This window comes from Anabrus simplex, chromosome 2, assembly GCF_040414725.1.
Source record: "Anabrus simplex isolate iqAnaSimp1 chromosome 2, ASM4041472v1, whole genome shotgun sequence".
In the NCBI taxonomy this organism is placed as follows: domain Eukaryota; kingdom Metazoa; phylum Arthropoda; class Insecta; order Orthoptera; family Tettigoniidae; genus Anabrus; species Anabrus simplex.
In genome coordinates this window covers 341,532,364-341,546,862 of record NC_090266.1, presented here as the reverse complement: position 1 = coordinate 341,546,862, position 14,499 = coordinate 341,532,364, and the positions used below count along the sequence as shown (strand labels likewise).

Here is a 14,499-nt window from a genome sequence, read left to right as displayed (position 1 = left end):
ATATACTGATTTTCATAAGAGTGCAATTGAGGACTGCTTTTTGCAAAACTTTCCTTGTTAAAAAATGACATTTTTCAGGAGAGACAAAAAAACTGTTTTCCAAGAAGGGCTTTACAGTTATAAACTTGTTTTTTGTTGATTAATTTTATAATTATTGCTTATGAAACGGTGATCTGCAGACTTTATCTAAGAACTGTACACCACATGAGAGTTCAAAAGTCAAAAGGTTTCTTCAAAACTTGCTTCCTACACAAAATATTAGTTTATTACTATTATTATTTGCTTTACATCGCACCAACACAGATAGGTCTTATGGCGACAATGGGATAGGAAAGGCCTAGGAGTGGGAAGGAAGCGGCCTTAATTAATATACAGCCCCACCATTTGCCTCGTGTGAAAATGGGAAACCATAGAAAACCATCTTCAGGGCTGCCGACAGTGGGGTTCGAACCCACTATCTCCCGGATGCAAGCTCACAGCTGCGCGCCCTAACCGCATGGCCAACTCGCCTGGTCAAAATATTAGTAAAGAAATTGGTAGTAATTTTAGTAAAACAGGAGTTTTCTTTGTTTTTCCATCAATTAAACATATTTATTCAAAATGCAAGTATCACAGTACACTATTCCTGCAAATTCTGACTTGTACACTCTTATGAATACGAATTAATTCAGAAAAGAAAAAAAACACATGTTATGTGAAATTTATTTATATGAACATTTTATCCACGTTTCACTCAAAATTCTCCTACAGCAGTGTCTTCAAAATAATTGTCTTTGGTATATTCACGCTTTATGAATATAAAAGAAACCAAAAGAGAAAGGAAAATAGTATCATTCTTGTTTTATAAAATATTTATCATCACCAACACTTCGTCCACTTTTCAATCAACTTTTTCTATGTTAGAATATTCCTCAGACATGTTAAATTTAATTAATGACTGCACAACTTCTACAGTTCTTACAAAATTGTACAAAATAGTGTCGATTATTCTTCTAATCAATGCTACGATATTTACATCCATTTAAGAAGAAATTTAACATGGGCATGTTTCGATCTTCAGTAAGATATGTATATTACTGAGGATGACCCTATGCCAGGTTGAAACATGTCTATGTTAAATTTCATCTTAATTGGATGTAAATATTCATTTTTTACAAATAAAAAGTATTTATAAGTTCCTCCTTTTCAATACAAAACAAACCATCTGTTAGATGGGACAATGTCTATACATGTTTCAGTCTAATCTCAAGGCCATCCTCAGTAGATCAATTATTACATTACATAAACCAATTTAAAATGTTGATGAAGTAAAATACAATGACCATGCTTGTTAAAGTAAAAAAAAAATATTGAGGTAAAAAATCCTCTTGTCTGAAAGGCCATTTTGCTTGACAATAAAACTTGCTGATTCTTTAAAATGAAACACTGTGTTGTACAGCATAGTGAGACCGTCAATAACGTGGTTAATGGAAAAAAAGAGAGTCTGAGTGGATGAAAACAAACCAAAATTATAACATGCAATGTAAGTACTGCAATAATGACTAGAAGGATAATCAACACAATTTTGTACAATTTTGTAAGAAGTTCAACCGACAATACAGATCTAACATGAGATTTATAGTCTGCAACTTCTATAGCACAAGAATCACAAAGCTTCATTTACTGACCAGAGAAGACTACCTACTAATAACCTTTATATTGCTGCATTTGCAATCTGCTGTGCTGCACCCACAATATTATGAGTGACACATACATCCGATTACAACTACGCAATACTCGCAATGTTGACATCAGAAATCATTTCAATTCCGTGAGCGTATACAGCCACCTCTCTGCAGTAGATAGAAAGTTGTATAATAACTATTCCTGGATTAATTCATGAGTTATTACTACAAATACGACACTGCTTTATCAGCTGTGGTGTGTCCAGCACACAACCTAGCAGAAAGGCCGCATCAGGGAGAAGTAAGTTATATCGTGCAGCAAAGAGCGCAATGTTGCCGAATTTGAGGTTTAAAGGGTGTTATCCACATTAGAATCGGAAGATGAATATTCCAATTTTAGTGATTTAGAGAATAATGATAATAGTAATGACACTGATTATAATGTAAGCGCAGATGTTGACTAACGAAAGGAAAGCACGGAGCTTTTACAAAAAAGATTTCATCTCAGCAATGAAAACGATAATGAATAAAAGCAGGCGGAAAGTAACATCCAAACATTTCTGCATACTCCATAGTACCGTTGTCTTAATTTTAAACCAAATCCATGCAGTTATAAAGAGTAACAATTTCAATGACTTCAAAATAAAAATCATTCCTGTAGAAAGCTAGCTTTGGAAAAATTCTCAAAATTTTACAGATTATTACTGCAGCCAAAAGCAATTTCTACTAAAACAGGTTGCACCATCCTATAGAGGGCTTCAATATAAATGTGAATCAAAAAAAGTGAATTTCCATTTTGTTGTTGTTGTTGTTGCCAAAAGCAAGTTTTGCAAAAACGGTCCTCAATTGCCTGTGGCTATTTCCTGATGGATGCAGTATTTTTTGCATCTGTCTGTTGGCACTTGCCACAGCAAAATATAGCTCCCACTGAAATCAAAGTCTCATTCATAGCTGCGACAGTTTGGAAGCTGCTGGGGTATGGGTGGTACTGAGTAATGACATTCAAACCACAACTTGTGCATCTGCATGTTATGAAAGGCCATGAGGCCAATAGTGTTGCAATATGCAATGGCACTTTCTGGCCCAGTAGGGAAAGCAACAGCAAACTACCACTCTCCTCACCATATCTCATAGGCCTCATTACGGTGCAGTCATTGGATTTTGTGGTTTCTTAGTAACTGGATAACCTTCAGTGGTGCTATTTGAGGATCCAACAGGTCTCCGGGCTGAAGACTTAACAGACAAGAGAGTGTAAGATGCAGAATCAAAGAAAATCCCACAGGAATACTAAATATATGTAGGTACTGTCAGGGGCACCGGGTTTTGAAAATTAGTGGGGGTGCTCTAACTCACAGTCCAACCAAGAAAGCCCGGAAGATGGTTTTCTGTGGTTTCCCATTATCACACCAGGCAAATGCTAGGGCTGTACCTTAAGTAAGACTACGCTCACTTCCTTCACATTCCTAGCCCTTTCCTATCTCATCGTCACTATAAGACCTACCTGCATCGATGCGACGTCAAGCAAATTGTAAAAACTCAGTCCTAAAAGGGTGAAGGCCCTGGAAAATGTTGAAATTTAACCCTCATGAAAACACAGTTTTAGGTGTTTTTGAATGAGCAATACTTGATGTAAAACAAACTATTGTTTTTGTTACATGTTTTTTCAACAATAATGAGTGATTATAAACTAAAGTCCACGTAAATCCACATACAACTTGTTGTATGTCCGTCGCTCCCTTCTCGATCCGCCAGCCAGCTACACGCGTGCCAGTGTGTTATTCTTCGAGCCTCGACGCGCAGCCCTCAGTGCGCATGCCTGGAACGTCGTGTGTGCTATATAAAGGAGCTCCTAGCCTGTCCAGACGCCCACTGACCCCGGTGTCCAGCTCCAGAATACACCCTACGTCGAGCACGGAGGCTACTCCTCTTGAAAATGTGCTTCGGCCAGGTGGACTGAATTTCTGGCAGTAAGAGGTCTCACCTCGGGTCACCGCTCCTCTTGCCTATTCCGCTGTCCATGCCCAGTCTTACCATTATATGCCACTATCATTCCCTAGCTAATGCAAGCTCCCATTATCGACTTAGTTTCGCTAAGTAGGAACTCTTCAGTCATTGAACTTACGTTAATGAACTCAGACACTTCAACAAGGAAGGACTCTCTGAGATATTTACGTCAGTGCTTCTGATAGTTTTCGACTATCAAGAACTTTTCATGTCACAAAGACTATCTTTCCGAAATAGTAGTGAACGTGAATACTCCAACGTGTATATAGTGTACAAAGACAGACTCTTTCTCCAAATTCATAGTTCAATTTGCTTCGAGATAACTTTCAGTTTTGTTAGTGTAAATATTGTAATTTTACATGTGAAGCAAATAAAGAAGTTGTGCCTTTTGTAAACCCAACCTTGTTTACAACACAACTGAAATAAAATCCACATAAAAGGTAAACGTGAGTTTTAATCATGAAAAAGTAAGAGATTTTAAGTTCTAAATATATGTGAATTAAAAGGAAGGTAAAGAAATACAAACTGTCTCTAAAATCTTAAGGTAAAAAAACATTATAGTCTAGTTTTCTCGTAGAATGGCATAAAACTGAGTTTACAAAAAGCAATTTGCCTCAAATTTTGCCTTTATTTAGTATAATAATAAAAGAGAAACTAAAAGTCTTAAGTCTTTAGTACAAAATTTAAAATCTTTGCAGAATATCTAATTCTCAGTCACCGAGCTCGATAGCTGCAGTTGCTTAAGTGCGGTCAGTATCCAGTATTCGGGAGATAGTAGGTTCGAACCCCACTGTCGGCAGCCCTGAAAATGGTTTTCCGTGGTTTCCCATTTTCACACCAGGCAAATGCTGGGGCTGTACCTTAATTAAGGCCACGGCCGCTTCCTTCCCACTCCTAGCCCTTTCCTGTTCCATCGTCGCCGTAAGACCTATCTGTGTCGGTGCGACGTAAAACAACTAGAAAAAAAAAAAAACTCAGTCAGAAAGAAAGCATTCGTATGAACAGTCGATCGTTCGATGAAAATGTTCGTCACAGTTCCTAGGTTCAACTTACTTTTGCTTTTCGATTATGGACATGCATGTGTGCACTGTCATTCAATTTTCTTTGCACCATGGTACTGCAAAGGTAAATTTGAAATCCTCTCAAGGCAGAAAAAAGAATGTTCTGATATTCTCGTACATTTAAAAATGGGCTCTTTAGCAAACTTAACTATCTCTGGAATCAATGACCCTTTCTGCAATTTTGGATGAAACATATCTAATTAATAAAATATCCATATAACCCACTTGTGATTGAGACTAAAGTAAATCAAAGTTTCTTAGTGGGTACCTCAGCACCCCCATTGGTAATGTAGGGACAAAAACAACTTGGTATTGCAAGAGTTAAAAACTATGACATAAAAATGCCCTTTTTCTTTCTTTTGTTCTCTTTTTTAAAAAAATTTTCATCTCTTTGTTTTAGGGGGTACTCGAGCACCATAGCACCCCCAGAGTCGGCGCCCCTGGGTAATGTTGAGAAAAATGCAGCCAAAAGAAATGAATGTTAAATAAATTAAGATAATCAAGTAGCACTGAACTGAAAATGAGTAAAAGCTGGATAAGTATGACATGTGATGGTTATGGAAATAAGTAATTTTCATGACCATGTACACCGTAGACATAACAAAATTCAAATGGCCATGAAAGAAACCAATGTCAAGGATCTGGATAAGTCCTGTGCTTTCAGGCACTGAACACCATTCGGTACACCTGAATAGCTTATTTCATGACACACACACACACACACACACACACACACACACACACACACACACACACACACACACACACACACACACACACACACACACACACACACACACACACACACACACACACACACACACACACACACACACACACACACACACACACACACACACACACACACACACACACACACACACACACACACACACACACACACACACACACACACACACACACACACACACACACACACACACACACACACACACACACACACACACACACAAAATATCAATAAGAAACAAGCTTTGGAGATGTTTGGCTAAAATGCTTTTATACAAAATTTCAAATCTTCCTACAATGAGTTGGCTATTGCTAGAACAGTTTCAGTGATATTAGGTAGAATACCCAGCTTATTAATAGGAAATATACTCGAGGATTCTGCAACATCTTCCAAATGCACGCTCACAGCTGCACGGCAAAGTTGCTCGGTACAGATGTTTGCTTTGGACCATTTGTTGCCAATGTCCTGTCAGAATATATTATGTTAAATCAACTGAGATTTGTTGACGACTTGACCTGGACTGACTTTGTTATAATTACAGTCTTTGTTTCATGCAACAAATTTGTCTGTTCATCTGTCTAGTTGATCCTGAAGTCATTAGCCTGTAGTAACAGGTACTTGGAATAGCTAACATTCAGTCTCACATGATGGTGCATGTGAAAAACTATAATGATGTGATAAACTTTCCTTAAAGGAAAGGGGTGAAGTATCTATCTACAAAGAGTTCTTCCTGGCCCATTATCACCAATCACCTTTGCTCCACATCATGCCCATTCTTTCAATGTATGCCAACAGTACAAAGTTCTATCTACTGCCAACAACAGAGACCAGGACTTTCTTCACTTCAGTAGTCATTTCTCAATCAATACTGAGCACAGTGCTCAAATGCCTCAGACATGTTTACGATATCAAGGCTCGCTTTTTTGCCCATAACACCTGGAATGTTGAATGTTAACTGCTTTTCTTTCTTTTTTGTTTTGTTTGGCTAGTTGTTTAATATTGCACTAACACATCGAAGGTGTTTGGTGACACAAGGAATGGGGAAGGTAGCAGTTATGGCTTTAATTAATGTACAGCCCCAGCACTTGTTTTGTGTGAAAATGGGAAACCAAGGAAAGCAATCTTCAGGGCTGCCAACTGTTAGATTCAAACCCACCATATCTCCTGAATGTGAGCTCACAGTTATGCGACGCTAACCATGTGACCAACTCTCTCAATCCTTTCATTCTTACACTGGATGTAATGAGTATCATTTGTTGTCACAATACGTAAAATTTGACAGATCTATAGTGAGAAAGATGATTAAATAACTCAACATTAACTACAATACACACCAACACAGTGTCTAGAAAAATATGTCAAATATCCTCTTTACCCCAGTCTCAGCTGAAGCTCAAAGATAGGAACAATAACAATTTTCGAACTTCAGAAACTTCACATCTGAATGATTTTCTTACTACATGTACATACTCTCACCTGAGAAGCTGGAATGCAGGAATACTTCGTGCCCAATGGACTGAAAGGAAGAGCAGTCTAGATGCACTTTCACATATATAGTGAACATTTAAATATGCAGGCATGGGGCTGGGGGTTTGAAGATTAAATGGTACATGTTGTTCTTCAACCAGGAGACCTTCTAACTCAAAGACACTCTCATTTTCATAGTCGCCCAAACTCAGATTGTCATTTCCATTAAGATTCTGCAAAGTAAAAACAACTAGTAACTATTCAAATTTGAAATCTGAGTGTCAATCTGGAATGCATTATTTGTTTTAACTTACCTTAGCCATGGTATCTAAGGCACGTGAAATTAAATTTTTATCCCTTGCTAGACTCAAAGCATCATTCACATCTCCATTACCCACAAAACTATCACTCGAGCCTTCTTCTTCTTCCACACTGATTTGACTAGGGGACATCTGGTGTGCATTATCTCCTCCTGCAACAATCAACACACAGAAAAATAAATTGAGATACACAAACAATATCAGATTCAATGTAGTAGTAGTAGTAGTAGTAGTAGTAGTAGTAGTAGTAGTACAATAACAAATTTTAATGCATGCATGAAAAAATGCCAAGAACAGACAAGGCTAGGCACGCAGCAAATGTTAGTACAAGATGGAGAACTAACCCCATACAATATTCTGATACACCTACAGTAAACAGATTAACTAAAGAAAATAACATTTAAATGAAGTACAGGAAGTCAGTACAGCAATAGCAGCACATACGAAAAATAAGATAAATGACATAAATAAGTTCAGACTTGTGAGAAAAGCCAATATCAGAGAAAATTCTACATCTTAAAACGACAACCATAAAACACTTATGTGAAAAAACTAATTTATTATTTAAATTTTTTTGCCAACATAGGACTACTCAGTCAGGTTTATGGAGGTTTTTCTTCTTTTTTTGTCAGCCCAATACTGTTTCATCCTTTCTGAACAAAATTTTCTTTCTGCTTCTGGAATCACTCTTCCTATTCTCTGCTTGTTGACTTTTGCCTGTAGTCTAGTGTGTTTATCTTTCAACATGTTGAGTGTATTTGTTTTGTATTTTAAATCTTCTATTGTAATATGGAACTCTCTCATGTCTTCTTTAAGTTGTGATCCATCTAATACTATTCTTACTCTCCCATAATTTTTCTATTATTTTTCTACTGATTCTATTTTCTGGTGACCGTATTAGATGCTGTAAGAATGATATTCCTTTACTTTTTAATTGTGCTAGTCACAGGTTCTCACTATTCTCCTTTCCAACTTGAGTACTCTATCTACTGCAACTGTGTTTGTTGTTTTGAATAATGTTTCACATGCATATGTAATTATGTGAATTAAACTAGATTAAAAAACCCTTTTTAAATTTCAATGATATCTTATGTTGCTCATTAAGAAATGAAATGTGTAACAATGCACAGAATAAACAATACCAATAGTAAGTGAACTAATTACAAAGCAAAACGAGTCTTAAACTTCAGGAAGAATACAGATGAAAGTTCAAAGCTCAGCATCAAACATTCATTTTGCCAGGTGTTTTGGAGGCTTGCATGTTCAAATGATCCTTACAGCTATGCGGGCGGGAGCACAAGCGCCTGGTAGGGCCACATTGCCATTTTCTTCAACATTACGATGTTCTGTGTGTATGAGGAGAAAGATGCCTTTAACACCAAACTGGAGGGAAAAACAACAAAGTTCAAAGACATGACGTGAAAATGATCCTTGGAGATCTAAATGCGAAGATTGGAAGAGATGTGGTGTATAAACACACAGAAGGGAAGAAAGCCTGCATGAAGTCAGTAATGATGCAGCAGCAGGTCATTATGTTACTTAGGTTCCAAAATGGGTTTTAAAAAAAAAGTACATAAATGCAATGTAAATGTTAATCTTATACCAGATGTATAGTACTATTTGAAGTAATTCCACATACTGTATATGAGTTGACTATGTTTGTAAGTACAGGAGATATTATAAGTAGAATTTTGTAAACAATATAAATTTATTAAGGATGAACTGTGTGTTTAATAGAAAAAATTGTTAGCATAAATTGTATAATATTGTATTCTAGGAAAATTTTCTTCTTCTCTTGTTAATTTAAAATTTAGAGCTTGCCAATAATGTATTTTAGTGTACCATCTGCCACCGAGGTAGACGCCTCATTTGCAAATAAAGAGATTTTGATTTGATTTTGATTGAGACTAATTGACTTTGCGAGTGGGAAACACATGATAATCAAAAGTACTTGGCATCCTCGGAAAAACATAAGGAATGAGACATGGATATCACCAGATGTAGTGACAAGAAACCAAATAGACCATGTTATTACAGATAGGTGGCATGCATTAGACATCATGGATGTTAGAAGCTGTAGAGGTGTTGATGCTGATTCAGACCACTATCTTGTTAGAATCAAGTACAAACAAAAAATAGACTAGGCGAGAACTGAAAAAGTAAGAAGGTAAAGCACACTGAGGGCCTAAAAAATGAGGAATTGGAAGAGAAATACAAGAAGAAAATAGCAGAATCTCTGAAAATAAAAAAAGGAGTTATGGGAGAAAGGAGAAGTGGAAAATAAGTGGGAGATACTGAGAACAACTGAAGGGCACAGGGAAAGAAGGGGGCTCATTGCATTTTTTTGGAAAAATGGCGATCTTCACTCCATCTGCTGATGTTCACTGGAACATCCTAGTGGGCAACTTTGTCTGTGAAAGGAGGAGCTCCCTTCAGAGAAATGAGCTGAAGAAAAAAGAGCACAGAGGGAAAGAAGAGAATCAACATATTTGCAGGGGAAGAAGGAGCTCATTGCATTCTTCTCGCGCTCAGCGTATGAGTAGCAGGAGGTTAGCTAAACAGAACAGAGGCATTTTATTTGAAAAGAAGACGACATAAGGAGAAATCAAAAAGTCAATGTGAATTTGAGGCGATTTGCTTTGACTGTGGGAGAAATTTGGCTGTTCCTAACATCTCCACGAATGATGTCAACTACAGGAGACAGTTATCTGCATTTCCATTTAATGCCCATGTACTGTCCACTTCCTAAAGTGTTTTCCATGTGTATCAGGAACATGAAAGCTGAAAGGGAAATGACGATGTATGCTCCTTGTTGCATCACTTCATCTACAACCTTTCTAATGTAATGCACCTGACAAGGGAACCGTCCATACTGTCATATCGAAATCGACAATGAAATTTGGTAGAGAGGATGAGGGGTCCATAAGAAATCAATGTACAAAAATTCAGCTGCCATTTTGATCTGTAAGGTCCTGAAATCAATATGGAAATGTCTAATAGAATTGCATGCGTCAGCGTATAGCTCGACATGGACAGCCCTGGTGACCAGCTGAAGCAACTGGGTTACCTTGATCTTTCTGCGCTAGCCAGTTGACACACGACCGGGCGAGTTGGCCATGCGGTTAGAGGCGCGCGGATGTGAGCTCGCATCCGGGAGATAGTGGGTTCGAATCCCACTGTCGGCAGCCCTTAAGATGGTTTTCCATGTTTTCCCATTTTCACACCAGGCAAATGCTGGGGCTGTACCTTAACTAAGGCCATGGCCGCTTCCTTCCAAATCCTAGGCCATTCCTATCCCATCGTCGCCATAAGACCCATCTGTGTCGGTGCGACGTAAAGCCACTACCAAAAAAGTTGACACGTTCCTTTGAAAGAGCAGTCATGAATCCGGCTAATGTTCAGGAGTATGCTTTACATTATTTCCGTGAAAAAGGTTTCTCCTCTTCCTGTGAAATAACTTCCGAAGAAAGGGAGATGGGTCGACACGTGATCGAACTAATTGAAAATCATTTTATGGGTGCCAGCATTGTCTCGAAGTCGTGCCTGGAGAGAAATAGTGACAGTGAAAGTGACAGTGGAAGCAGCGACACCTCATCTGCATTATCTGAAAGAGAAGGCAGCAAATCATTGCCCTGAGTCTAATTCCCGTCAATCCAGTGAAGAAGACACTGTAGTCACCTAGCAAATCTACTATTTCAAGCTATGCTTCCAATCCACAGAAGAAAGTGAAACAAACTGTAGATCTTGCATACAAGAGAAAATCTGTAAATTTATAGTTAAATAAGGGGGGAGGGGGGTAAGAAGCGGCTTTCATTAACCACTGTTTGCAAGAGTTGTCATAAGGTGACGTCACTAAGACAACTGTACAGGTGGAAGAACCAATTAGAATCTACATAGTAAGCCCCACTGAACACAGGAAATTGATGCATAAAAAATTATTTTCTTGCTCTACAGAAGCAAGAAGACTGAAGCGGAATGTATGTGATGAAGACCTGCGACTGAGGGCCTTGGAAATTTCAAGAGATATTTCAATGGGGCGATCTAATTTTAGCGCATGTGCTAGTTGGTTGAGTCGTTTTAAGAAAAAGTACAGAATAGAAAGTTGAAAAACTATGAAATTTGTATCCCATATGTATCTGCAAGAAGAAAACAAAAAAGATAAAGCCGCAAAGAAATTTGTGGAAGCAGCTTCAGAGCGACTTTTAGACTACACCCCTTCTTCAATATACAATACTGATCAGAGTGGTTCTGTGCAGGAAATGAAAGTGAAAAGGACACTATCGGTTGTTGGTTAGAAACATACAGCAACAGTTGCTCAATCAGTTAGTGCACTCACCCATACGTACACAATTATGCCTACAATTAGTATGGACGGTAATCTTCCCGAAATTATTCATTGTACTACAGGAGGCAACTGGAACTTTCGGTCCGAGAGTTTCCAAAGAAATGTTTCATGTCAGAAATATAATTTTAACAGCCACAAAATCAAGGAAAATGGGGGAAAAGGAATTAAAGTATTGGTTTAAAGATTCCTTCTTCCCATTTGTGGAAGAGAAGTGTTTGCTACTGCTAGATTCCTGGACTACTTATAGTGATAAAAGCTGTCTCGAAGACATTCCTCCAGGCAACAGTATAGAAATTTTCCAGATTCCTCCCAGCACTACAGGGAAAATACAGTCCTTCGACAAGATTTCTTCCAGCAGTGGAAGGCTTTGTATCGCCGCTTAACAGACATTGTGCCGACTTGTGAAGACTTTCAGTTTGATGTTTATCAGAGAAACAGCATAGTGAAAAGGCAATTCTTCATTATTTTTCAATTTTCTTCCCCATGGTTCAAGGACATGATTAAATATTTGTGGTTCGCAACCAATCATATAACGGAGAGACCTCCCGAGTTCGAAGTGCCTGCGATTAAATATTTGTGGTTCGGAACCAGTAAGCTTTGTTGTCAGATGTATTTGTCTTCCCCATGGTATTTTGTATCAAGATTTCAAAACTTTCCAGTTCGAAATGGCTGCTAAATTTTTGTACATCGCTATATTATGGGTCCTCATGGTCTGTGCGAAATTTCATTGTCGATTTCGATATGACAGCATGGACAGTTCCCTTGTGAGTATGTTCTGTGACTCGTGTAGTGGACAACAGAAGTACCGTAAAATGGGGTAACTTTGACCACTTTCTCGTATATTTTTAAAATTAAAATGTGAAATATTCCCTGTAATTTTCCAAAGAATATAATATAAGTTCTTCCATATTTGTTCTTCATTTTTAAATATGAACATAATTCTAATTATTATTCAGTAATGAATTATGATTATCGAAAGAGTGGCCGGAGTTACCCCATGTTTTGGGGTAACTTCGGCCGCCATAAGAATAAGTCAACAAATGAAGTTTTCTTCGATGTAGTGTTACTTCGGCCACGGTGAATGTTTTTTTAAAACCTGCAGAACGTCCAGTATCAACAATCACAAACAAATTAAAACGATTTGTGGTGAAACAGATGTATAGTGATCAAATTCACATTTTCCCCAAAGAAGAAACTATTTTATTTAGCCTAAGCATACAAGCATTGTATGATATTACAAATTACATGTTGCAATGCATAAATATTTGTAATGGTACAAAAGATAATAAATAAAAGGTACGAAAATCATAAAGCCCAATTGTATGGAGAGAGAAGGAGGCCGGAAAAGAAGCAATCTTATAGACTGTCCTCATAATACACTGTCTTCTAAATTAGAAAATATCTGGACTGTCAATCAAGTTCTTAAATGTATATCATCCATGTCAACTGATATCTGTCTATTTATCATTGGAAATGGGAACCGCCTTTCCCCTTCCTGTCGGGATAAACTTCCCCGTTTATTGTTATTGTGCCTTTATTGATCTCTTCTAAAGTGTTCTTGAAGTAAACAAGATTGTAATTACAACACCCGCGGCCGCGTAATGTTTTCCTGTATGTTCTTGGCATGGTCAAAGTTATCCCGGAAGGCGACAACTTTTATCACAAAACTATTCCCTGAAAAACCTATTTGAATAAAATGCATCAAATTGTGTTGACTTACATTTTGAACCCATAAAGCACTGGAATGGAGAATCGAATGCTGGGGCTAGAGAACAGTTCGTTTTCTGCTGTTACCAGACAAGTCAATAAATAGTCAGGGCTGAGAGAGAAAAAAAAAAATCGATTGACTCAACAATGAGCCCACCAATGTTTCTTGGACTACTGAGTGTTGATAGAGCATTCTATTGTATGTGCATTTAATTGTTGCAAGTGGTTCATCTTTTTCAGTATAGGAGGCAGGAGAAAATAAGTGTTGCTATTCGTCAGTAGCCGAAGTTACCCTGTATGGCCGAAGTTACCCCACTTTACGGTACTTCACTTTCAGTTCCTCTTCAACATGGTGAGCATTGAGAGAAAAACATAACTTTCCCAGTAAGGGGCCATTCCTATCTTGAGAATGATAAGATCATTGGTCTGGTGAATTGAAAAGCCCAGGCAACTGTTTCTAGTGACTGGATCTCTATCATCAAAACGGTTTGTCAGAAGCCCTAACAGTTCGATGTTGTAACAGATGACCACATAATGTTTAGGAGTTGGAAGAACATCTTGGATGAGAGGAATACAAAGTCACCATTTCCATACCTGCCAGTAAGAAAGATCAAGATTTGGATTGAGCTTCCGGAGCACTTACAATGAAACTTGGGATTTGTCTCCACAGCTGGGAATGGAAGAGACAGGATGCTTCCAATCATCCTGCTGGCCAATTTGACTTGCCAGAGGAAGCTTATGAAGGTAAGTGCATCAATCCCTTTATGGCATATTTGTCACCTTCACTCCAAATTTTCTTTCCTATGAGCATTGCCCATATCTCCTAAGAAGTTCAATGACTTATAACAGTTAATTAGATTCTGTGGTAATGAGGTAAGTGATTATTTCTCAAAAATTCCTCACAGAATGTTTTATGGGATGTGATAGATTAACAGTTACCTTTTAAGTAATTGGTAAATTGCAATATATATGTAATTGTAATATTGTAAAATGTGATACTGTGCTTGTCAGGGGTTTAAAAAAATGTTCATAGTTTGTATATTGTTCTTTATCATTTTACTAATGATAATGAAAATAAACAGTAATATAGAGACTGAAGTTAACAGTTCAGTGCATTGAGCCCCCTCTTTTCCTACACATGTATGCAGTCAGAAAATTTTTCTTTTTGCCTTACTGTATG

At 37.7% G+C, this 14,499-nt stretch overlaps 1 protein-coding gene across 3 annotated transcripts in view; it reads right to left on the bottom strand.

Annotated features, from left to right (window-relative positions):
• Hr78 (Hormone-receptor-like in 78) overlaps positions 1-14,499 on the bottom strand; it is a 290,574-nt gene that overhangs the window by 54,944 nt on the left and 221,131 nt on the right. For all 3 annotated transcript variants that reach the window (XM_067140733.2, XM_068226174.1, XM_067140735.2), the window contains 2 exons: positions 7,262-7,419; positions 6,957-7,180 (listed from right to left, as the gene is read on the bottom strand). In XM_067140733.2, the coding sequence (XP_066996834.2) occupies positions 6,957-7,180; positions 7,262-7,419 (382 nt within the window). The remainder of the gene's footprint in view (positions 1-6,956; positions 7,181-7,261; positions 7,420-14,499) is intronic.